The following is a 27,499-nucleotide window of genomic DNA, read 5'->3' as shown; positions in this document are numbered from 1 at the left end:
CATGTGCTTTTTCATCCTCTCTGGGGGGACAAACAGAAACAAGGCCAGCATATAGAAATCAATCGGCAAGCCTCTCTCAGGCTTCGTAATACGGCTAACCATCTCCGGTCGAAACAACTGCTTTCGCGACATGCTGTTTTTATTTGCATCGCCTTTTATCTCCTATTATTTGCAGCTGTGATAAAAAAAGGGAAGTTCTGGACAGCACCACAGAGCAGTGATTAATTCAGCGGAGCAGCCAGTCTGGTCTGGATAAGAACGTGAAAGGAGCTCAGAGAATAATAAGCGCGGAGTAAAAAGTCAAAACCTGGAAAAACAGAGGTGACATTCTCTGCCTGTAACCAAGTTAGTGTCAAAGCTGCTCCATTGCTATCTGGGGATGACTAAAGCATATTATTAACCTTTGCGAAAATGGTTTCTGAGCCCTCCCGGGTTGCTGTGGAGTGTGTGTGTGTGTGTATAAATCCATGTCTGTCCACCTCTCTCTTATTTCAGTGTGAATATTAAAGTGAGCTGGATATGAGGACACATCTAAACACAGACAACTAGGACACTCCTGCCGCTCTCTCTCTCTGTGTGTGATGCAACTCCAAGACCTGCAGCGTTGCAAACATTGCATGCGCTACACGAGAGGCACCTGAACAAAACAAATCGCTGCTTTTTGTTTACCAACAGAGAAAATCCAGACGTATCAGATATCCCAATTAAGGTTTGCAAAAACAGTGTGATTTGGCTGCCTATGGTGCTGTTTAGTGTGAATGCAGCCCTGGAGGCACGTTGTCGTCGGGCTTTTCTTATCAACGCGCAGTGTAGACTATGATACCCTGTGGGCAGCACCACTTTTCCAGGATTAACTGTGGAGGTTCTTGTATAATATTACGTGTGCAGAGAATACTGAGTGTGTGGGGGACCAGGCCCATGTGTGGTTTTATTATTGTAAATACTTGGAGTTTGCAAACCATGTTTATTTGCATAGTCTGCACCGTTATTTAAAACTGGTGTAAATAAAACATTTTGGGAAATAGAGTCCTATAGGAATATATTTCTTTTCAAGACAGTTGCCAAACATTGCATGTTGGTCTGTGTTGACATTAAAGGCCCAGTGAATGGCTGTGTAATGCTGGGTTGAATTTTTTTCATTGCTTGATGTGTTTGCACATGAATGAACATTTGGACCTGATTTGAATATTCAAGAGAGTTCCTACGTAAACTGACACCTTCTGTGGAACTACAGCTGTGAACCACATTATTATACTGCTAGTGTAATGTAGCTTAAGAACAAAGGTAGACCTGCAGGTTTTATATGATTTGGTGGAGTAGCACTATTATCAATTCAATTATCTATTATGATTTTATTGGATGTCATTTTGATATGACTGCAAATGGGGACATCCAATTGGCCCAGAAGTCTATTTAGATAACCACAATTTACTACCTTCTTGTCACATGTCATCTGTATTTCCTGCCACTCTGCACTTTCTGGTAAAAATGACAGAACTGGAACCTTTAACTCTGCATGTCATTTCAGAGATGGGGTCAGATACCCAGTTCCATTTTGGATCTGGTTCCCGGTTAGCAAAATATCTGGATTCGTTCCATTATTAGCCGGCGGTGGCAATCACATTTGACTAACAAACGTTACCAGCCACAGATCAGTTGTAGCTAATTAACTTAATTACGTCATGGCTAAAATGAAACGTTTAGCTGTTGTCTTGTTATTGTGCTGTCTACAAGACGGCGTCTGTACTGTAGATTTCTTGTCAGTGAAAAGAAAAATCCCTATTTAACATCTTTGTACGACCGCGAGTGAACTGTGTTTTTGTAGTTCAACAAGACTAACAGAGTAGTGACTGTCTTCTAGAGAAACTATCTAGCTCAGCGGTTCCTCACCTGGGTGTTGGGACAAGACATTTAACACAATAGGAAAGCAGAATAAAACTAATTGATGCACAAAACCAGATGCTTTTTTCTTATATGTTTCTAATCTCTACTGATTAATATTAACTCTTCAGGCCTCTAGAAATTCTAATAATTACTTTTACTTCTTGGTTGGCTTGGTCATAACTCAGACATAAGCACCCTATGATAATGGGTCACAAGTAGACATTCCACCAGACTTCATTTTGAGGGGTCACAAGCCAACCAGTTTGTGAACCACTGATGCAGCCGATTGTGTCATGACAATTCAAGGTGGAATCACAAATGTTTAAGATGATCAACTTAATAGATCTGCATTGGATCCTCCAGTATTTGCAGCAAATAGCTCATGCACATTATAAGGTCTAAGTAGGCTACAGCTGTTTTTAATCTATCAGAAACATTTAATCAACGTTTTAATTTCTATGCTGCTCGTCTAATTTATAGGTTGTAGCTAGAGGTCATGAACATTCATAAAGCTTTCATTAAAAACTGTAATGTTTCTGGCTTCTCAGCCAACAAAAGGTGATTACAGATCTAAATTGAAGTATTTGAGTATTTGTTTTTATAAGTTTATTTACTTGCATATGTTGAAAACTGAAACTAATTAGTTTTGATAAGAGATCCAAAAATATTCTGAACTTTAAATACTGTTATAATCAATGGATTTCACTGCACATGACCAAGACTAGTAATCAGTGACCACTGGATATTTTCAGTTACTCAGTCATGTCTCACACCTAGATAGAGGAAAACTGCAAAGAACGGTACATAGGCGAGACCAAACAGCCACTTCACAAAAGACTTTATCAGCACAGACGACACGCTAACTCAGGATTACAGAGCGCTGTTCATTTGCATCTAAAAGCTACAAACCACACATTTGAAGACAGCGAGGTGAAGATTCTAAGTAGAGAGAAGAGTTGGTTTGAACGGGGCGTCAAGGAAGCCATTTTTGTAAAAAAAGAGAACCCCTCTTTGAACAGAAATGGTGGTCCGAGATTCAATCTGCCCAAAGTCTATCAGAGTGTATTATCACCTTGGTCACGCCAATCACATGCTAATCAGGTACTTAACAGTGATGAAGTAGATGCAACCAGAAAACAATAGGCCTGATTACTGATTACTGTGCCATCTTGGAAACTTTTAGGTCAGTTTCAGGTGAACTAGCTATTAACAGATACTCAGGCAGATTCCTTCCTGAGGGCAGGGTTTATGTAACACAGAGTAGCTTAAATTTCTAATTCCCGTCCCCATTTTTTCACAATTGAGAATGACTTCCGGATGGGAGACGAAACGTCTTGATTCTGAAAACAGTGTCCAGATGACTACGACTGAAACCTTTTCTATGATAGAACACTCCTGGATGAATGAGGGACTACACCGACTGAAATGATTAGTCAATTAATCAATAAGTTGATAGACAGAACTTTGATACTTCAATTTTATTTATATAGCGCCAATTCATAACAGAAGTTATCTCATTGCACTAAGAGCAGGTCTAGACCATACTCTTTATAACATTATTTACAGAGACCCAACAAATCCCACCATGAGCAAGCATTTGGCGACAGTGGCAAGGAAAAACTTCCCTTGATAATCAATTATTTGTTTCAGCTCTACATGCTACACAGGGCTGACCTTGTTTTTTTTGTTCTACCCCAATCTCTCCAAACAACTACTCAAGTTGCACTGTACGGCAAGCTCCAACCAGACGCCACCGCCTGCATGTTGCCGTTCACTCAGTGGTTGCTAGGAAGGATAAATACTGATCTCTCGAGTGAATATGCAGTGTCAAACAGAAACACAGGGGAAGGGAAAAGCCAGAGAGCTTGAGAAAGACAGGAAGACAGAGTGAGGACGAGATAGAGAAAGACCGTGTGGGAGAAAGCAAAAGTAAGACTGGGTGCGAGAAAGACCCTCCATTGGATTTGTGGTGGGGCTAAGCTGCCTTCTGGTACTACGTGACCAGCCTATACTGCCAAGGCAAGAGGACTCGGGCTTATCTCAGCACACACAAGCAGCTCTGCTGGCAAAGGTACCGTGGCATGGCTGTGGGTGCTGCTGTCAGAGCGTGACGGTTAGCTCTTACTCTCTCTCTCTCCCCCCCCCCCTCAGGCCGTTATTCTCTCTCATCCGTTCACTCTGTCTCTCCCTCCTTCTCACTTATTCACAGTCTGCATCCCACATGGTCTGTAATAACAGCGTGGGAGTGAGTGAATAGGATATTTCCATTTGTCTGGTTTAAATGTTAAGCTTATGTCCAAAAGGAAAAAGGCACTGGTAAATTTCTGCTAAAACAATGTGTTCCAGACTTTTTTTCATAGACCACAAACACACAGCTGACCAATCACAGTGTGAAGTGGGTGTGGATGTCGGATTGTCGGATTCAGAAAGATACATAAATGGTCACACACGTATATTGTGTAGGGGGGCTTATTCACCAGGTCCTTGGATCCAGATGTTGGCAAACAAAAGCTGCGGTTGCGTGGAAATACATGCCATTTGGAGGTATGGAAACAACTATGCAGGGGCTGTATAGGGGTCACATACATGTAATTCCCTTAGCTTACAATTGCATCTTTCTGCCCCTCAGAGCTAAGGTGAGACAGATGTTCAATGGGTGGAAAACAGCTGCAATTACTGAGTCACGAAAAAAACAATGAATTGTTGTTTATAGACCTGGTGCAACGCTTCCGTACTTCAGTTCACTATGGTGCCTGGTGCTACTTGGCGACATCACTTTTTAAATTCCTTAAAAACTGACTTCTGTCTTTAAATCATTCATGGACAGCACTCAATCTTATCACAGTCCAAGCAAGGCAAGGCAGGTTTATCTGTACAGCACATTTCAATTCAAAGTGCTTTACATAAAACATAAAAGCAACATAAGGCAATAAAAAAAGACATTTAAAAACACTTAAAAAAGGGCTAAATAGAAAATAAAATCAAGATAAAACAGGAGAGTAAACACATGTTTATCCCTGAGAGGTCTGGATGGTTCATAACGTAGCAGAAGATCAGAAATGTAGTTTGGCCCTAAACCATTCAGTGCTTTATAAACCAACAGTAGTATTTTGAAATAAATTCTTTGAGAGACAGGAAGCCAGTGTAAAGACCTCAGAACTAGAGTGATGTGATCCACGTTCTTGGTCTTAGTGAGGACGCGAGCAGCAGCGTTCTGAATCAGCTGCAGCTGTCTGATCGATTTTTTAGGGAGACCTGTAAAGACACTGTTACAGTAGTCGAGTCGACTGAAGATAAATGCATGGACACATTTTTCCAAATCCTGCTGAGACATAAGTTCTTTAATTCTGGATTTATTCTTAAGGTGGTAGTAGGCTGACTTTGCAATTATCTTAATGTGGCTGTTGAAATTCAGGTCTGAGTTTATGACTACAAGATTTCTGGCTTGGTTTGTGGTTTTTAACATTACTGACTGACTTTTAAGCAAACACAAGTAGATGTTGACAGTTGAGAGGACATGATGAGTCTTACAAACCACTATGAAAGGCATCTACTATACTAATAGTGGCACCCAGATGGTATTCCAGCCTTGATCAGACTGGAATCATCTAACATTTTTGGCCATCAAACTAAAGGTTGACTAGCAAGTGGAAATTCAAATGATCCAGAAAATACTGTACCACCAAGGCCAAACACACTATTTTCATCTCCTTTGAACATGGATAAGCACAGATATGCAAGTTGTCCAATTTTAATAGAAAAAAACCAGAAAGATGTCTCACAGTGGCTTGTGTGTAATTGCCACCCCTGGCCACGATCTGGTTGTGTAAACACATGAGACATGCCACCTGAGACAATTACATCAAACACAAAAAGAGAGCAACACTGGTGTACCGCCTGCAGCGCTGGCTATAACTGTCAACTGCCATAGTGATTAGCTCCTCATGCGATATCATGCTGTGACTATACAGCTGCTGCTGAATACTGGAAATATACAGTTTTCAAGGACAAATGCTGCAGCTATGGGTCCACACCCAAGCAAAAACACAAGTAACAGAAGTAAAGAAGCAACAGGATGACGACTTAACAACAACCTGACAATTCTATTGAATAGCTGCTAATTGAATTCCGGCCACTGAGTCCTTTTCATGAAACGGCATATCAAGCAAGGCTTGGTGGGAGCCAACAGCAAGTTAGTGTATTGCTCCCCCAGCAGTGGTTCATCCCCTCTTCAACCTTGCAGTGAAAATCCAATGAATAACTAACAGGAATAATAGCGGCAGTGGCAGGGTCTGCCGCTCTTGGGGCATTAGGGTACGCCAACACGTGTGGTTCTGTCTTGTTTATTAGCATTTCCTCTGTCAGATGCTGCGTTAGCAGAGTCAGACCTCTGTTCCTGCTTGCAAACCACACATACACACTGATGTAGCAATGCACATCAGCGCTTGAATAATTTCACACACACACACACACACACACACACACACACACACACACAGAATTTGCCTTGTTAAAAGGACATTATTTAGGATGGTTTCTGATGAGACTTCAGATTAGGTTCTGACTGATTGGTTTGCCAGTATACAAGTCCGACACTGCTTTCAATAAAAATTTGATATCAGGCAGTCAATGTTTTACTAGTTTAGAATTTAGCATCCTGAAAACGATCAAATTTAAAGACTATAGATATAAAATATCTTGATAGAATATCAGATGTTGTGTTTTGTTTTCAAATTAAATATTTGTTACGACAGCAAAGCTTCAACGCAACAGCCTGGTCATCCTTGTGTTGTATATTTATGCATAAGTAGGACTTTTGCTGTCTCTTGAGTGTGGAAATAAGTCCGACAAGAGCATATTTTGATAAAATGTCTCTTCTCAAGACTGCAGCCAAGGTAGGTGCCACAGTTTGTAGCTGATGGTGTTGTCCATCTGTCCTTGAGACAGATTACCTTTATGCCAGTACCCCCCAGTCAGATACACAGGAAATACATTAGATGATAACAAGGTAGACAGTATGGAGAGAGTGAGAGACATGGTAGAGGAAGGGGGGCGGGGGAGAAGGAAATGTGTGAGGGAGCAGTGGAGGGATTAGAGTACAAAATGGCAGAAAGAGCAGAAAAAACAGGATGGAGAGAAGCAAGAAGGGGAGAAGTGCAGTGGCTCTCCTCTTGCAAGCCATTATCTGCAGATACATGCTGTGAAGGCTCTCCCTTTGCACTCGTACAAAGACATCTGCAGGAGAGACAGTGGCATATCTCCTGCCTGCAAGTGCTTACCTAACGTAGTCATAAACGGTTTCCATAGTTAACTTTAGTCTGTGCACAAACACATACAGAACCAGACCCACATGTACTGTATATAGGCACAGAGAGCATGAGTCAGCATTGGGAAACAAAGAGATAGAAGAGTACTTGTACAGCACGTACCCAATAAGAACATTATGTGATGAAACAGTTTTCAAATGCGCTTGTTGTAGGTAGGAACACTATAAGTCATACTTAATGAATCTACAGCTATGGAGACATTTGGTTCATTTCCTGTTTGGCCTTTTATTACAGAGTAGTGCTCATCAAGCTCCAGAGTGGAGGCTACAGGCTGCCTACAATGACATAAAGGTCAGACATGGCGGTGGGACGTCTGTCAGACAGAGATGCTGGGGGTCTGAGGAGAGCTGGTGTTAAGTGTCACACCCTCTCAGGAGGAAGCAACACTGCAGGCATCTGGGAGATCACAGGCAGTCTGGCCTCTCTTTTCCTTTTCTCTTCTCTCCTTTCCACTACTGTCTCGTCTTTTCCTTCCCATACCTTTCCTCTTCTTTCTGCACATGGGAGAAGTCAGCCTTCTGCCTTCAGCTTTCTGCCAGTCAGCCAGAAAGGCTTTATGAAGTCAGGTTACGTAGAATAAAGAGCGACAAAGTCTGTGTAGGGAGCAGGTCAGGGTGGATGGATGGGTCAAACAGAGGACTCTCAACCAGGAGACCAAAAGTCAACATTGACTTACTATTTTAAGCCAAATCATGACCTTTTCCTAAACCTAACCAAGTACTTTTGGTGCCTAAATGGTCGCAGTTTGGTTAGGTTTAGGCACCAAAACTACTTGATTAGACTTTCAGGCAGAAAGCCTTCAAGGCAAACTTCCACGTGCCTTCTTTCTTTCCATTCGCTGTCTTCCATTTTCTTTCCTTCCCTCTCCTCTCATTTCCTCTTCTTTTTACTGCTTTCCTCTACATTCCTTTCCTTCACTATTCTTTCCTTTCCTCTCCCTTCCTTTCCACACAAACAAGAAACACATGTTCATCCCATCTCATGTGAATACATTTGTTCCAGAGTATAATATACTCTATGAATGAATGACTTCACTCTGACCTGCTCTGACACCTTAAACATTTTCCTCGTCCTTTTCTCCTCTTTTTTGCTTCATCCCATCTTTGCTTTGATGACATCCATCTGAGTGATGACTGACATTCATCAGTGCATGTTTAGATGCTGCTCCTCTTCATTTGGAGTTAAAAGATGCTGCAATGACTGTGAAAGTGTAGCACGTTAAATGTAAGAACATCATTACCACCAACGTATCATATCGCTGCGTCACCTCAGAGGTTAGAACTGCGGTTGGTGTCGTCCTGGTAGGAGGCTCATTGGTCGGGTTATTAAAATGTCGGTGGTGAATGTGCTGCGTGCCTCTAATGACAGGTCTGTCTGAAGCCTGCACAGCACAGCAAGCTGCCTGCCACATTATTACTATCCCATTAGAATAAATTAGCATGATCAGCCCTGTAAGTGGCAGCCTAGCCTGGGTTTGACTATATAAAAATGCCACAGGGCTCTGTTTACTGGATCCCGTCTAGATAGGAACTCGAGAGACGGGGCAGTCACTAATCAATGTCTCATTATGTGATACAACAGTGTAAATGACTGACTGGATGCAATATTTCTGTCGTCATAGGGTGAAAACTCAGGCCTTGATCTGAATGTGGTTCATTTAGGCCAACGCTAGCTAGAGCAAATGATTAACTGCTATGACTCATGTTTTAGAAGCTTTTTCAATTTGTTAATTTGTAGTTAAAAGCTGTAAAAGCACAATAAGTCATGTTTTATTTAATGGCTGAATGACTGTGACTTCTGACCCGGCACTTTTAAAAAGAGCACACAGTTGCCATTGAATGGATAATGGATGATGAGAGCTGGATGAAGTATCAACAGTCACTCCACCTGTCCTGCCAAGCTTTTATCCCACAATTTCCTTTATTGATTATTGTCAACTGAACTGACATGGGTGGCCCCAGATCAATCCGTTCTCCTGTCAGTATCTGGCCTGAGGAGCAGAGTCGATACATGATGACTCTGTAGAAAGCTTATCAGAGTGTGACACCAGCAGGCACACAAGCGGAATGACACACCTTCACCCACTCTCAACTCTCCTCTTCCTCAGTGATGCAAACAGTGACCTGTGACCCCATGTGATGTGATCCGCCTGCAACCCAGACACTGCCCTCCGCAGCAGAACAGCCGCTGCTGCAAAGCTTTAAGCTGCTGCACTGATTTACATGACTAATCGCAGATTGTAAACTCAAGGACATGCAGTGAAATTCTAATTTACCAAGAACTCTATTAAGAGAGCTGCAAGAGAAATGGAAAATAAGCTGAAGGATCAGCATAAACTCACCTGAGATGCTTTAGATAACTATCCATCTTGATGCCATTTTTTTGCTTTGGTTGGGAAGTGTAAAGTGTGCTGAAGCCACGAACAGTTTGTCTTTATTTCAGCTCACATTTACTACAAAATCAAACCGTAAGTTATTTTTGTTATCTAAAGGTGCATTCACACCTAACTTGTTTGGTGCGGTTCAAACTCTGGTGGTTTAGTTAATTTAGGCAGGTGTGAAAGCTCTCAATTGAACTCTGGTGTGGACCATAAAACCCAGATCGAGACCGCCCAAAAAGGTGGGTCTGGGTCCGGTTCCAATCTGACTTGTTCATGGTGGTTTCAAAGCAAAGCAAACTGGATTTTTCTGATGGCAGATATGTAATTTTAGCATGAATTCAAAAGCTAAACCAATATTAAATTCATCTGCTGGTTGGGAACTGTCAAGAGAGATAAGCAATCAGTATAATTATGCAAGATCATTTGTAACCATGGTAAAATGTATGCACGTCAGCATGTGCAGGGATTTTAAGGTAATAGTAGTTCAAACAGATGTGTGTTGTGTTTGTGCCCAACGCCATGTGATCTGGCAGTCCCTGATTAAAAAGTGAGTTACTGAAACACAGTAACTACCGGCCTTGTGATATTACAGTACAAAAAGTTTCGTTTTTTTTGTATATTATATATATTTTTTTTACACCTCCATCATTATTTATGACATAGGAGATCCAGTTGCAGTCGCAACTAATAATGCTCAGTTATTTCTTCATGAGGTCTTTGTGACACTAGCGAACACAAATAGACACATTGGAAGCAGTAAAGTGCTGCATGACTTGCTGTCGATCACCAGAATTTTATTTCCCCATGTGGGTCCATGCTGATGATGCAGGATGACATCACCAAAACTGTCCAATGAATGGGGACTTAATGTTTACACCTCTTGGTTAGTTTGTAATAAGTCACTGAACGAGAAACTAAAAGGCAACGATGTATGATTTTTGTCAACACTCACTTTGTTGTTCATGGTACTCATCATGAGGGACGCTGTGACTTTCAGCAACAATCTTTTGGCTTTCCTCATGCTGGCCTCAGACAGCGGCCTAGTTGGGAAGGGCAAAGCCTTGACCCGAGGCCTGAATGGGAAACAAAGGCCAGACAGTCGAATGGCGCCAAATCTCCAGTAGCCGTTAATTCATACTTAGTTGTAAGACTGATGCGAGATCCCGGTGGAAGCCAACGCGAGCTCTCAGTTGAATCTAAATACTGGATTCCTATTGGACAAGACGCGCAATACAGAGCATGATATCCTGGCGCACAGCTATGACGTCATCACCTCTAAAGCCTAGCGCCACACACTGCTCAATGTCTTTTCCACTGTATTCCCATTACTACGGGAAGGCACATCACGGGAACTTTAATTTTCCTAGGAAAGGCTTAGCTCGCTGGACGAGCAACAGACTGCTTTGTGTTTGCTGAACACACTTTTGGATCCTGATCGTTATTCCCCATAACGATCCCGTACCTGCAGAAGGAGGAGTCAGGTTTTACCGCTTCTTCACGCAGAGAAAGACCGCCACGAAGCCTCTCTCTCTGTGTTTTTCTTTGTGCTTAGCACGTTCCATTTTGTGTCGGTACCACGCCGTTGGACCTGTGTGATAAAGGAACAGCTATTGTGCTCTGCCACGGCATTTCAGATTTGCCCACCATTTTGGGTCTTTGCGTGACGACCACCCACATGGTCACGTCCACCATCTTCCTTGCACTATTGTGTCCACCACCCCACACACACACACACGCACGCTATTGAATCTTTTAAAGAGCAGTTGCCTGTGGTTATTGTGTGTACGTGTTGTAATAACAGCTGGTTGCGACGGTCAGTGCTCAGACGTCACCGTTCATTGTCCGCCATTATTAATGTAAGATAGTACCTTAAATATCAGTATTTTTGAGACTGTTTTTCATGTTTGGTTATTGGTCCCTGATCCCAGGGTGGTGCCCCATAATTATAAATCCATATGAATAATTTTGATAATAGTAATACTTTTATTAATATTCATAAATATATTATATATTTTGCTAATAACCAAACCTGTCCTTCCTGAATCCCAACACTCATTTCTTAGTGCTTAATTCATTCTTTCTTTGCACCCTCTCATATTCTCTCTCATTGCTAACCCTAGCTAACCCTAACTAGTTTTTCCATTTGTCATCATCCAGTTTCCATGGTACCATTAAGCCAGTATGTAAAACAATTTGCCTCTTTAACCCTGATTTTCCTTTGCGTTTCAGATGTATAAAAACTTTTTTTTACGATATATGAAATATGTCATATACATATATATTCTCTTTCTACTGTTTCTAACTTTCTTAAGTTTCTAACTTCACTGAAAGTAGTGAAATTTTCAGACACAAGTTGCCATATTTAATTGCTGCAACATTGCATGAAATTGAAAATTCTAAATTCCTTGTGCATAATTCTACACACATTTCCCTGAAATTCAGCATGACATTCCATCTTTAAAAAGTTCATAAAAACATTTGTATTTGCAGTCTTAAAATCAAAGAGTCTAATTCACAAAAAAATAAAGTCCTACAGTAACAACAGCAGTGTGTTTGGAATAAAGTTGTGGTATGCATTATATCAAGGGAATACAGTAGGGTAAAAAGAACTACAGAGAGAAGTCACAGTACAGCAACAGGCACCAAAGACGTCGCCACAAATACAAAAGGAATCAGCCAAAAACAAAGATCTTGCAGATTACCTTAAGTGGTTCAGCAGCATTTAAAAGTCCTGCTTGCATACTTTTTCCTACATGCTCCCTCTCTCTAAACCTTGACCCAAGCAGCTAGCTAACTGAATCACATCAATGAAGCGAACAGAGATGCATTTCCATTTTTGAGTTTGGAATTAGTTTAGCTCAAACTCATTTCATCATCTGTGAGAAGTCAGATCCCTGAAGTGTACTTACTCTCACAGTAGCAACCTACCTGGTGACACTGAAATAGAACCGCAGCAGACAGGTGCCCCCCCCCACCCCCCCAAAAAATAGGATTCATCACAGTAATAAATCTCATCAGAGTCACATAATTACAATTTGTAGGCAGGAAATGAATTAGAAGATGGGAAACGGGGAAAGCCAGGCGTGGATGTGACACGGTGAAGTTTGCAGTAGGAAGTTCATGTCAACAGTTCAGAGAGTGCGTGAACGGCAAATATCCCCACAAACACACACAGAATAATAACAAGCCCTGCCACAGCAGCTCAGTGCATTTGATAACATAATAACTGCTGGATAATATAATAATTGGAATTCAAAATCTAATCAAATGTTCCAGTCAATACACTAAGAATGTAGATGATAAAAAGGTTCAACTAAAGTAGTAATGTATTGTAGGCTAATATGATAATATGATTATAACATGAGTTCATGAGTTTGTTTTCACATCTCTGGCATGTTATTGCATTAATAGTTAGCCCAGAGTTTAGAGAAATGGAACTGTAACAGAAAGTTGTGGGTTTGAATCCTTTGACCAGCTGGGAAACAGATGTTGGGGATGAATGTATGCATGAATAAAGTTTTTAAAAATCGACAAGGACTTTCAGTTGCTTCACAAACAGACAGATCAGAACCCCAGCCCCCTGTGTCATTTACCTATGGTGTAGCCTCTCTTCAGCTCGCCACACCGGGGACTGCGGCGCTGGGAGTTGGTAGTGTTGTTTTCCTGCACGGCGAGGACGGTGGTTGTCTTGGCAACAGGTGGTGCAGCCTTGTTGAGGGGCGAGGCTGGCACCAGAGTCGGGGAAAAACCTTGACTGGCAATATCCACCGACTGAGACTTCTTCTTCAGTCTGCAGAGGACAAGCAAACACATTACTGTTATGTTTAGAAGATTGAAAACTATTGTACGTGCCGATGCCATTGTGGATACACTGTGGAGTGGGAAATGATGCATGACCTTCACTGTTCAAGGGCAGGCACGTCAAAGCATATTTGCATCTGAGGTTATTGATGTCAATGTGGTGGGTCACAGAAATGTAATTGTGCAAGACAATTTTTGCAGCGGCAAGGAAGTTGGGAGAGAGAATCAATAGGCTAATCACACACTTGTTAAGGGTGAATTTATTAGCATCGCTCTGCTCGCCCAGTGCACAGCCTTCTCTACCATAAAAAAGGGATAAAGCAATATCCAATACCACCCATTGGAGGAGGACAGCAGGAGCCCAGAGATAAGACCTTGCGGGAGACAAAGTCTGAGTGAGTAACAACCTGACAAACAAATGCTGGAGCAAATGTACAGTAGTCTGTGGTGGTGGAAATGTTGCACATGAAAAATAAAATGAAATGAAAAAAATGAAAAATGCTCTTATGTAACTCAGATCTTGATTTCTTTATACTGCCTATCTGTCAAATTCAGAATCCAATTCAAGATCCAAGAGTACTCCACTGATTTCGTATTGCACTCCTATAACATTGATGTGTAATTCACTGTATTTACATTCTGTAATTATCTCTCTATGTCGTAGTTTTCATCACAGCTGACTCTGCCATTCCCGCCCTGGTTTCAAACTGTAGTGTTTACAAAACAGCATTTCTAAAAACAGAATGATGAACAGATATTCCTTACATTGTCTTTTGCAGGAAAAGGCTTTAGAAATAGACTGCTTACATAAAACGTATCAAAAAGGTATTGGCTGGCTGGCTAGGTCAAATCAAATCTGCCTACGACAACTCCTCAAAGCCTATTAAAAGGATGACGAGATCCTGGGTTTGGGTGTGCACAGTTTATAAATGGGTCCCACTAATGGCTAATGGCTAATCTGAACAGGTAATCCCAAAACACTCAGCAGCAGGTCTATCCACTTACATATGTTCTCACACTCACACATGTAGACACACACAATGCACAGATACACTAACACACTGACAGACAAACACATCATAAAGTAAAGAAACAAGATCATACTTGGGTGCTCCAGTAAAAACTTATAGTAAAAAAAAGAAGAAGGGGGAAATGGCCCCTGAAACACTATCTATCTATCTATAGACTGAAAAAGTCCTGAAACAGCAATACAAGATTCCCAGCACTCCGCTCCCACACACACACACTTTCAATCATTCCAGCAAAACTGCTGAAGCGAACAGAATCTTTCTGCCCATTTCACCCAAGTGCCCATCCTCTGATGGATCAAAGCAGCACACATGACAGTGTCTACTGGCTAATGAAAATGCATAATCTCCATGGAAATGCTGCCCATCACTGTGTGTGTGTGTTCTTTCTAAACTGAACAAACCTAAACGGTCTGGAGGAGGATGCAAACAGAGCAGGCTGTGAATAAACACCAAAAGAAATTATGTTCTGCATCACAGAAGTCTTAAAACAAAACAAAAAAAAAAGCCATTAATGGACGGCATTCATTTTTTTAAATTGATTTTTATACCTTATGTTTGATCTTTTCTTTGCATAACTGCATGTAGTAGAAGTTTTCACAAAGCTAAACAAAGGCAGACAAAGTTGGGTGGATATGCCATATTGTGCTAATGACTATTTTGAGGAAGCTGCCTGTTTGTTTGGATGGCACATAATGAGGTTGGAGAATGAGTGAGAAGTAGAGACCTGCTGCTGCTGTTAATGGCTGTGGAGGACGAGAGAGAGAGACAGACAGACAGAGAGACAGAGACAGAGACACAGAGAGAGAAAGCTGTGTGAAGTCTATCTCCACTCCCTTAGGAGTTGGTACTAATTACTGTCTCATCAGTAGAGCAGAAGCTCCTCTTCTAGCGCTGTTTCACTGAGCTACAATGCCAAACGGTATCAAAACAGTGTGTGTGTGTGCGTGTGTGTGTGTGTGTGTGTGTGTGTGTGTGTGTGTGTGTGTGTGTCAGAGATCAAATGAGAAGGAAGAGACAGAATCAATGTGTTAAAGTGCGTGTCTCACAAAGAAAGACAGGAACAGAGATGGATAAACAGAATGTCTATGTAGTATATCCATGTTCATGTGTGCTTGTGTACAGTTCATACAATTCTTGCTTTTTTATAGCATGACAGCAGAGTTCAATCAAATAACAATTTATTTATGCAGCACTTCTTCACAGGCAAGTTTCTCAAGACTTTACAGTGGGAGACGCACTAAAATCTAGAGTCAACTTCTCAACAGTCAGTCCCAACGCAAAATGAGACGCATAACTACATAAACAACAAGGAATCAAAACAGCATTTTGGAAAAGACAAAACATATCACCTATAATTTCTAGCCAAAACCAATGTAGCTTTCAGTAGTTTAGCATCAGTTCTTAAGCAGCTCAAAACTCACTTTTAAACAAGGCTAAACTCACTAAAGTAACTAACTTATTTGCTGTAGTGCAGGTCAGTTAGACTCAAAACAACGTTGCTTTGGGGAACTCTAATCCACAAAACTTAATTATGGATGTATACCTTGTATCACCAGAGTCATATGCAGGGCTGTAGTCAAGACCGGTCCAAGCCCAAGCAATTTCAAGACTGAGTCGAGATTGAATTGGGGTCGAAACTGAGTCAAGACAGTCAAAACAGGCTCGAGGCCAAGTCAAGATAGAGACCAAAACAACAAAACAGTGCCCATTCAACATTCTTTATTACGCCGTCTTATTATTGCTCAAAGTCAGAGTAAACTGTGATATAACTTCAATCACTGAATACAGTCCTTTGGATTGAAAAAGTTTGAAATGTGATAAGAACAGGAGACAGCCTAAACATTGCATTATGTTCAAATCATGATTACTGTTATTTAACTAAAACTATTACTATATACTATACTATAATACTAGTACTATATACTATAACTATATACGAATATAAATAAAAGAAACAAAGTGTTCTTGCACAAAACTAAAAAGCTAAATATGAAGTTGCGATTTCTTCCACACATTTGTGCATAAAACTACATGTCTAAAATGATGATGCTTGGTTGTTACATGGTCAAGACCAAGTCCATAGTAACTGTCAGCAGAGCAGCCAGCGATGCTTAGCAGGAAAGCCAAAAAAGCAGCCAACTGGGCTTTGTCAAGACCAAAGACTGTAATAGGCAAGGCCACTGACCCACTCCGAGACAAGTCCGAGTCAACACACCCAGGAGAGAGAGAGACAAGTCAGACATGGTAGAAAACTGGGGCACTACAGTCACACTGGTCATACAACGCCCCGGCCTACACCTGTGTCTTTTCCCCTACGCTGTCCATACTGTCCTTTAAGTATTGTTTGGAAACCGAAGTGCATTCAGTGAGTGTCACTGCAGACATGCATCACCATTTCTAATTAATGAGTTACAGGGAAAACAAAACTAATATCCAAAAACCTAAACAGCAGCTGTACGTGGGCGAGTGCTCTGACTCGTGGAACGGGAGATGTTTTGATTTTTGTGAAGAATTTTACACAAAGAAATGTACCTGCTCCAGTTGTGGACCTTAGGGGTATGTGTTTTACACTTTACGTTTTAACTTCTTTGTATATACAATGATTTGTCCATATATTATGTAAATATCTTTTTTTTTTTTTTACACAAAGCCCATATTTGAATTTTATTAGTCCTACTGAGTCTCGAGTCAGAGTTGAAGTATTTTATTAGAACGGTGGAGATTGTTTCATGCACTTTATAAGCTATCACACTTTTATGTGTGAAATGTTTGATTCTTCACCTTGATTTAAGAGTTAAAACACGGGGTTTTGTTGGTTTTCTGGAAGGACACCAATTTTCCCACTGCGACAAGCTAATATGTCATGTGATACTATAATATAATATAATGTGATGGCTTTACAAAAGGGCATGGCCATTCTATTGACACTGAAATGCCACCAGCGATTGACTGAATTGTAACTGCTGGGTTTATAACAGTGTTTGCAGTTGACACCATTTTAAAATTGTCTTATCAGGTCAGTGCTAACAGTTAGTGATCATTGAGGTCAACCGGCACTGACATGTGACAAAGATCCCAGGCTCGCTACTGTAATCTAATGTCAGGTCTAACAGCAGAGCATTCCAGCTCTCCACTGTTGGGTTTTTGTCCAATAATGCTTGTTTTATTTTTTCCTTGCTGCAGTATATGTAGTGTAGGGTCAGCATTTTCTTCTGCTTAAGGACTGCATGGTGCCAACATTTCCCACTGCCTTAGGATCTGTACTCTGGTAACAATGTCTCACGGATCACCTGTGTGGGTCCACGAGGGACAGCGGCCGCATTCACACGAGAGTATGTCAACTGCATGACAAGAATGTGAAAAATGCTGTACAGGATGCCATTTTTGTGCCTTTATTTTTTAATTTCACAGATGTTTTTATTCACTTTGAAGTTCTTTTTTGCCCCGAGGCCCCATTATGAAGTTGTGACCCTGCTAAGAGCTGACTTGTGGTCTGCAAAGTCCTTTCTAATGTACATCCCAGCTGTGAACACAGCATTAGTGGCTTTACAGTATCAGGACTCAGGGACTGTAACCCTGAGAGCTGTTATGCTGTGCGCCTACTTCAACTACAGTCTTCAGCGGCTTCTGTTTCTCACTGCTGTTAATGGAGCAACAAATGAGTATTATCCCTTTATCTAACTTAAGAACATGACTTACACAGCAGGTTTCCATTAACTTGTTAAGTGTACTGTAATGATGACCAAGCCAAAACAGGCACATTTTGCACAAAAAGATTCAAACTTATTACACAGAGGTACACAATTTCAAACAAATAGCATCATTATAGTGTGATTGGAAACTTCTAGTGTCAAACTGTGCAAGCCAAATTACACAGTTCCACAGTCAATCTGAATTATATGGAGTGTCATTAGTATGCATGACTCAAAAATGCAACACTAGGAATTTACAGCATCAGAGGTAATGTTTACTGTTGTCCTGCTCTGCATCAAGCTCAAAGTGTGAGGTGTTAGAAAGCGAGTCTCTCTCACACCAGTGAGGAACTGGCTGCTCGGAACACCATTGGTTTAACGTTGGGGTGTTTTTTTTTCTCCTGGGTAAATAGGCTTCGTCCTGAGCCGTGATTGCACCAATTTCCATCTCCTCTGCAAGCAAACAGCTCATGAGCACCAGAAAGGAAGAAGAGGCGCACGTCAACAAAGCCGCCGGCTGTGACAGATTCCTATCTATGAGCAAATGCTTATGGAAAGATGAACAGAGGGAGGGAAAAATGAAGGCAAACAGATGCAGAGGCATTTTGTTTTGTACCCCACTGTTGTGATCTGACCTGGGCCAGGAGGCAGTGGTATATTTGCAGCCCTGCCAAACTGGCATCACTAAGATTATCCGCTCTACAGGGATCCACGTGGTTTGGCAAAGGATGCATAAACAACAGGAAATTTGGGGCTAAGTCAAAACACGCTTATCACTCCCCTACTAAGAGGGATTAAACCTAGAAAAAAGGGGACTGCCTTTGCATTGCCTTCCATTCCTCCTCTTTGCTTCGTTTCCCATTGCTCGCCTTGCAGCAACAACATAACACATTTTTTCAGGGAATTGGTGTTTACATATAGCAGCAGACATTGTGCTATGCTATATAAAGCCCATAGGGGAAGGCTGGGTTGACGTCATACTCTGTTGTGCTGGCAGCACAATGACCCTTCTGACAGTAATGATGCCTTAGAGTCCCAATACTCTGAATGCTGCTTATGTAACTCTGAAAGAAAAGGGAGGGAAAAACCATATCACATTTATTGCAAAGGAGCCCAATTTAGTGAAAACACATGGGGGTAACAAAATGTGCCACAGAGGTCTTTAGGTAAAGAAACACAAGAGATCGGTGACTAATGCAAAGGATGTTGCAAGGCATTCAACGAGGGCAGAAGATGTTACCTCTTCTAATCTGTTATTCTTCAAAAACTGCAGGAACGGATATTTTTGTATCTTGAAGCTACACTAACCAATATTTTGATTTGGAAAAAAACGACACAAAAAGACTGTAATGTGAAAGGTGTTGCTCGCAGTTGCAAACCCACAAACAATTATCACCCGACTCTGCAGTTCCCCTCTGCTCTACAGAGCGTTTTAGCTTGTTTAAGCTCATTGTTTTGGTTCAGTCTCACTGCTCAACCTCATTCCAGCTGCATTGTACACTACCTGCTCAGCACTAAACAGCAGACAGACAAAGTTAAGGACTAGCTAGTGAACATTTAGCCGCTAAAGAGCAAGATATTTCCCTCAGGAGTTAGTGGAGACCAAAAAAGAGCAAAAAGGAGAGTGAATAAATGAGTTACATTTGTTGGATATCAAATAAATGTGATATAAAACTATCACTAAGGTGATATATCGATGTAGTGTTTATTGTGCTTATTCCCACTGCAAAAACATATCCATTAATGCAGGTACTTTGAGGTAATTTGGGTGTCTATCATGCTGTTACAGGGTATTCAGAGGAGGCAGATAAAGTTGTCCTTGCGCTTTCGTTGTGCGTTTCTGCTTTTCATAACTGCAGGAACAGGGATTTTTTTTTCGTATCTTAAAGATGCAACAAATAACAGAAATTTCACAGTCTTCATCAAGTTGGTTGGGAAATCACATGACAATGTCATGAGGAAATATACTTTACCTACTATTCCACGGCCCTGTGCATTCTGAATTTGGATCCTGTCTATATGTCTGTGTTAGCCACTCGTAGGGCTAGGTGTGGTTTGAATTTTTTCAATACAAGTGCTGATACGATACCCAAGGTCTGATACCAACATGATACTTTCTTTGATTACCTTATTTTGAAGCATATAAAGTCACGTTAAATGCTGTCTAAACACAAGCAGCAATGCCAGTCTAAAAATGGAGAAATTATGATTTAAACTGAATACTTATCAAAGAACAAGTAAAGAAGACTACAAGTCTGAGCAAGCTTGAGAGTTTTCAACAGTCGATGCTACAGAAACATTTCAGTCAGTACCAAAGAATTCTGATGCCCAGCCCTAGCCACCAGTCACTTTTCGGCTAATTTGGTTAATTAATTATGAATTATAAAAACTAATAAGGCATTCTGTCATCCTCATCACATGAAACATAGATGAGGACTCATTAGGTTTACATACAAAAACATTAGGAGATGTCTTCTAATCCTGAATGAATAATCTCCGAGTATCTGCTGATCGTCTCTTGTCAACATCCTCTCGTCTCCACAACATCCATCTGTCAGACTCGTATCAAATTACTATTTGAAATGGATTGCAGGGATTTCAATTCCTGCGGTCTCCGAGGCAGGCAATCATAGCAAAACAATTGGACAACTGTGGACTAGCTTAAACTTAATAAGAATGAGTCAGTCACTGCCGAGGCTGTCAGACTGAAGCTGTGCTCCCGATACTGACACACAGAGACAAAGAGAGGGCAGCAACAACCTGTGGCCACGCATGTTAATGAGGCCCTCTGTTGCATCCGGAAGCCTAATGAAATATGGCTGGACCTCGCCGCTCTCTGCTCTGCTGTCGGACACCTCGGCATAATGATGTATGGAGCTCTACGCTGCATTACGCTCATCTGCCCTTGCTAAATGCCAGAGCAGCAATTCGGAGTCAAAGGGTTGTGTGGCATTTTTGACCAATGAGGCTTTAAACTTCGGCTGCCTCTGGATCAAAGTGGTGAGAGCAGCAGCTAAAGGCCAGCCACTAAGCAGATAAAAAGTCGAATGAACGGAAAAGTGATAACCTACACTGCGTTATTAATTCCCGCATCCTGGATTGGGGTGCGACTGTGTGTGTATTTTACTGGGAAAAGAATCAAACATTTGTCAATCAGAGTTTGAATGCACTGTTTGAAAGCATCTTTTAAAGTGCCAGTTCTTGAGCCGGAGTCGAACAATGCAATCTAACAGTGAGACCCACCTCCCATCTCCTTTATTAGTTATGTAACACATTAAAGAGCCTTCCTATTACTGAGCAGTGAGACGCGCTGTTTCCTTGCTGAGTGGGTGTCCATTTTGCATTCCCCCCTCAGCTGCATATTGAGTTTGATGTGATTTTCCATTCCTGACACATCTCCTGTTCAGCAAATGCTTGTTTTTTTCCCGTTTTTGAATTCTCTGAGACCCCCAACATTCTCTTTGACTTTTTTTTATGTCTCGCTTTTTTGTTTCCCACCGGCGAAGGCAGACAGAGGCCAACTTGTGCAGCCTGGTTGGATGGGAGGATAAAAAGATGAGAAGCTCTGTGTGTGTGTGTGTGTGTGTGTGTGTGTGTGTGTGTGTGTGTGTGTGTGTGTGTGAGTTTCAGTGTCTGCTGTTACGCTGTAATAAAGAAAGTGAGATCTGCTACTGAGACAAAATGGAACTGCAGCATACAACTGGGGAAACTCTGAATGACCTTATGGCTGACTGTGGTAAAGCAGCGCTGACTTCTTCAACTACTACTTCAGCCATAATTTATTGGCTATTAATTGGTAATAAAGTGTTAAACATAAAAAAATGTAGGTGCAGAAGTAGAAGATTGTTCCCTAATCTTAACTTTATTACTGTAACCATGACAACGAACTTCCCCCAATCTTAGCAAAGTACACATTTTAATACAAACCATGTGTTGCTCTAAAGGGCACTGACAACCGATTTTGTCTTTTAATTTGGAGGACGTGTCCTAAAATGCTGCTTACATATTAATGCATCAGTGATAACATAATAATATAATAATACAATACTCACAGGGTACTTTCAAGTTCATTTTATATTGAAGTAAATTTAGTGATTTTCCCTTTAAACTTTTCAGCTGGGTTCATTTACATAACTGTTTGAAGCCAAGAGTAAAAATGATCCAATATTCCAACAAAAAAGAAGTCCAGAAAATTTGTGTAGCAGAACTTTTTCTTCTTTCCTATTCCATTAATCATCTCATGGCCACACAAATGTATCCTGTGTGACGCTTTGTTGGGAACCACTCGACTACACTCCTGAACTGGATATAAAGTTAAAAACTAGCTCAACATAGACCTGCTACAATAGTAAAACGCTATTTATGCACTACTTCATCTTTATTAACAATCTAATAATATAATATATAATAATCTATCAGTCACAGGGGCTGAGTACCTCTGTACTTTTACTTAAGTAGGATTTTAAATGCAGGACTTCTAGTTGTAATGAAGAATTTTAGTACTTTTACTTGAGCGAAGGATCTGAATACCACCACTGCATAAGACCCGTAACAATAACACAGGAATACCTGAACCTGTGCTTCAATTTAAAATCTAGCCTGTCTGCGGTTTTAAATAAAATCCCCCAGACACCAGTTTGCACACTTAAATGGACCCTTAACCGATCACACACAGCATACACACTAAAACAATACCAGACGACGACACCAGCCCACTAAATGCCTCACCAGCCAACCAGCCCTAGAGCTACGTCTAATGATTTCTCCATCACTTAGCAGCATCTGCCAACAATGTCGAACAGCTCCATTTTGATCCAAACCCGGTCCATAAATCAACAGTTCGGCTCATAAGCACACAGCTGGGGGAAAGGCTGCTATTTCTTTTCTAAAATGTATCAATATCACACAGAAACAGCCCTCAGCCACGGTCTTTCACTTGACTAACAGAGGAATTATCTTAGCTGACACATGGCAGGGAGGGAAGAGAGGAAAAAGAAAAAGGAAAAAAAAAATCACTGCTTCATTAAGTGTCTGGCTCTGACTCCGGGGCATGTTTTTCTCCATCACTTTCTGGCTCTCTGTGCATCACTCAAGCAGCAAATACAGACACGTACAAAAACAAAAAAAGCATGCACACTTGCTCTCTTTGTTCCCATCTTGGCGACAAACACAAACACACCCCATCAGACTCAGCTGCTCAATCATACACAGCCTTCAGCGATTGATTCAGTGAGTATCCGCGGGGCCTTGGGACTGTTACTGCAGTCTTCCACTGTCCTCTTCCTTCTCCTCCTCGTTGCTAGCCTCAGTCCTGCTCTAGCACTTTCATTTGCCGAGCTCCGGCGACAGGCAGCGACACGATTGGCCAGCAGAAGTAGCGGACACAACGTCATGCCACCGTGGCTTGTGGTGGTGCAGAAATCAGAGATGTGTTCTGAGTATTGGTAGTTTTCAGCAGCGTGTGGAGTACCATGTTAGATCATTACATTAGCAGGAGGGGCAGGCCAGACAGCAGAGATGAAAAGGAGAGTTTTAATTATCACAGTTATTGGCTTCCCACATTGCATCTAATTTGTTAGAACGAATTACATGCAGAGATATCTCTGAGCAACAAAAGTGCTTTTCTGGAAAATGTAATATAGTTTCCCACAACCACCAACTGCTACAATTAATGTAAAACCTGAGAATGCTAGTTGGTATGTTACTGTAGAGATAAAGAAATTAAGTAAAAATTAATTAGAGAAAAAGGTCAAATTTGCTTTTAAGAACAGTTCAACATTTTGGGAACTGTTTGGAAACTTTCTGAGAATGTGATAACGATTGGGTAACACTTAATTTTACAGGTCTGTTAATTCCATTTCCTAATAATTTCGAAGCTGGAGGCAGACTGTGTTTAGCCTAGCTTACAGTAGCATAAAGACTGGAGGCAGGGGGAAAACAGCTAGCCTAGCTCTGTTCAAAGTAAAAAAAAAATAAATAAAAATAAAAAAATCACCTATCAACACCTCTAATGCAGTCTTATTTACACAATTTAGCTTGTTTTGAATAACTTATGCATGAAAAGAAATGTAAAAAGCACAATTCTCAAGTTATTGTAGCCATTTCTTGCTAGCTGTTTCCCTTGCCTCCAGTTTTTTCACTAAGCTAGGCTAAACATGTCCTGACTCTAGCACAGTACTTAAATGATATCGATCTTCTCATCTCACTGTCAAAAAAAGAAAAGAAAAAAGGATTTCCCAAAATCTTTTCTAATCTATTCCTTTAAAAGGGTAACAAGTTCAGTAAAGGCAGACAGATATTTCATCTAATTTCAACAAAAACTGGGATAGAAGAATTTATGGTTGCAGAACTTTCTTTTGGTTAATTTACTTGCTGTATTTGTTGTTGCTAATTAGCCCATTTGGCTGTTATTAGAGAAGCTTTGAGACCAGTGTGGGCAGAGGGTTCAGTGATTCATGGTGATCTTGTGTGATAAATGCTCCATTTTGGAAAACACAAAATCAATTTTAAAAAAAAGTTAAAAACATTATCTTCTTCCTTTCTCCTTTGCATATGCCTGAAAGACAGATAAACAAGACTGCCAGTGATATAAACATCCCATCTGACCCAGAGCAGAGGTGGGTGTGAAACCATGCTCATTTGTTGAAGCACAAAACTTTCATTGGCTGCTCACTCTAATTAGCCCAATAAGCCCCTGTGCCAGACCCCGTCCATCTCATTTGCACCATGTCCTTGAAACAGCCCCAGAGCAGCGTCACTGTCTCGGTGTGGACAGACTCAGGCTCTTTGCATGAAAGACACTACATGCCATCACTGGCAAAATGGCCTTGGACTGGCTAAGCCTTTGTTTTCCTATGGAGAGCACAAGGACGCCCACCTCTCTGTTGCTGGCATCACATGCTGCTCAAAATGATCTGAACTTTTACCCAGTTTTCAGCCTTATGCGACCTAATTATATATATATATATATATATATATATATATATATATATATATATATATATATATATATATATATATATATATATATATATATATATATATATATATATATATATATATATATATATTCTTTTTTTCTTATTGTCAACAAAAGCCCCAAACCAACAATAAATTCATTTATGCCTTCAGTAGGAATGAATGGGCTTCGGACTGGGTGCCACAGGCAGGGTAGCGAAGTCAGAAAGTACTGAGAGACGGACTAATGCACTGTTGGTTTTGGTCTTTTCATGGGATTTGTTGACAGTAACAAAAATACAGAATATTGTCAGCCTTAATGTTTAGGGGCATATACTGTACAGGAAATGGGTGCGGTAACCATTCTTAGATCATCTTGGGCTCATTTTTGCCTTTAATTGATAGTATACATCGAGAGGCAGAAAGGAAACGTGGGGAGAGAAAGGGGGGAGTGATGTGCAACAAAGGTCCCATGCTGAAATTAAACAGGAGACGTTGCGGTTCCCGTGGAATATGTTCCAGCCACCTAGGACACTGTGACGCCCAAATGGTCACCATTTTCAAAACACTTTCACCTGGCGAATTTCCGATTGGGATTGAAATGCTTAACTACAATGTCCGTGCTAGAGAGAATCAAGCTTTTGTGAAAAGGCAGGTATTAAACCATCATGTTGTAGAAAAGACATTTTTTTCATTACTGTTTTTACATTAAGTTCAGTTTAGTTTAGAGTTTACTTTTATTGGAGAGTTAAGTGATTTTTTTTCCTAGTCTTGCAAAGCTATCCTCATTTCTTAAAATCCATTTGGGCCCTTTTGACAGATGTTGATATAAACACTTGTTAAAATCAAACGGTCAAGTCAATTCAAAACATGTTTATTACAAAAAAATGTATTCACCTGAAAATTGCATGACACGCCGCTTTGTTTAAGTAAAAAACGTTAGAAAGCTTTTACTATACTAACTAAGCACTATACTAACTATACTAACTTAGTACTGACTGTACTAAGCTTATGTTTAGTACAGTCTTTATACTAAACTTTCCCCAGTCATAAGATGCATGCACTGATTGTGTTTACCATTTTGTCAGCCAGTGCTCTCACTTGCACATCTGTTCATTGCAGGATAGAAAGCAGTGACTGGCTGGAGGCACCAACATCTGTCACCACTGGTGTCACTGGCACCAGCTGATTAGGTCACACAAATCCTGGATGTTGTAAAGGGGACATCTTTAATGGGTCAGCTATAAATCAGGAAGTGTATTCATGGGATGAGTTGTTGTGGTGAAAGGCTTCTCTGCTGCAGCTGCACTTGGGCCTGTTTTACACAGAGCTGTGGCTGCAGTTACCTGGAGTGAGCCACTCATATCTCCACCTCCCTCTCTGTCTAACTTTCTTGAATTAATGAACTCCTTCTCTCTCCTCGTCTCCCACTTTCTTCTCATCAGTCTTTATCCTAGCACAACACCCCCCTCTCTCAGCCCCTGTATTGTCAGTTGGCAGGCCGGTTGGCTCAAGCTGGTCAACCTGATGCCCTTCTGCAGCAGGCACCATTGGCAGCACTTGGCACATTCTGCGGCTCACTGAAATTCACTGAGCACAGACATTAGCTTACTCAAGTGTGATACAATTAAACTGATGTTAAAGCAGAAATGCAGAGGAAATGGGAGTTGTCTTGTTTAACAAATCTAGCATGGTAATCTGCAAGATGTTGCGTGTTCTCACAATCAAACACAAACCCACCGGCACACGTAATATGAGGGAAACTATGATTTGTTTACATAAAAAGTAGATAAGTTAAGTCAAACATCAGTGGCTTTGGCAGGTATGCGATTCTGGAGAAATCCAATACCATGACAAATACCATGATATAGAGTGAACAAAGCGCAGCATGGCTGGAATAGTGTTGTGTGGCTTGGTCTGAGCCACTTCGTTTATTTCCCATTTACAGAATCAGGGCTGTGTACAAACACCAGAGTTTTTTTCAGCGCACACACTGAACGGACAGCTAGCGGACCGTGAGGAGAGATGAATTTGACAAAAAGACGTGTATTGGATTAGAATCGCATACCCCACCTTTAACCTTTAAATAAGAAAAGATGCAGGGATGACATAAGGAGTGTCAGAGGCCAGATCGACGTCTCCCAGAACAAGAACAAGACAAGGGTGTTAGCCAGACTGGTAAGAGAAAGAATAGCTCCTAAATGGAAAGTGACAGTTGAGATGGACATGGCAAATGAAGACAGAGCCTCCAGAAGCTGTCAATCACATCAAACTGACTCACACCAAATCAGTACAGAAAAGCAGAAGCCCACTCCTCTGACTTAGGATCTAAGTGCATGTGATGCTTTCCAATCAAATTAAATGGGTTGTTATTAATGAAAAACTTGCAGTCTTTACATGTTTATCAAAGGATCATTGTCCTTCAAG

At 41.0% G+C, this 27,499-nt stretch overlaps 1 protein-coding gene across 7 annotated transcripts in view; it reads right to left on the bottom strand.

Moving 5' to 3' along the window:
- Positions 1 to 27,499, bottom strand: part of oxr1a (oxidation resistance 1a) — a 161,749-nt gene that overhangs the window by 77,156 nt on the left and 57,094 nt on the right. For 6 of the 7 annotated variants that reach the window (XM_044207162.1, XM_044207160.1, XM_044207165.1 and 3 more), the window contains one exon: positions 13,185 to 13,381. In XM_044207162.1, coding sequence (XP_044063097.1) covers positions 13,185 to 13,381 — 197 coding nt within the window. Of the gene's footprint in view, positions 1 to 13,184; positions 13,382 to 23,294; positions 23,336 to 27,499 lie in introns of those variants that run through there. The other variant, XM_044207161.1, reaches the window with a different exon arrangement.

This window comes from Siniperca chuatsi, linkage group LG9 (genome assembly GCF_020085105.1).
Source record: "Siniperca chuatsi isolate FFG_IHB_CAS linkage group LG9, ASM2008510v1, whole genome shotgun sequence".
Lineage (NCBI taxonomy): Eukaryota > Metazoa > Chordata > Actinopteri > Centrarchiformes > Sinipercidae > Siniperca > Siniperca chuatsi.
This window is presented reverse-complemented; position numbering and strand designations above follow the sequence as displayed.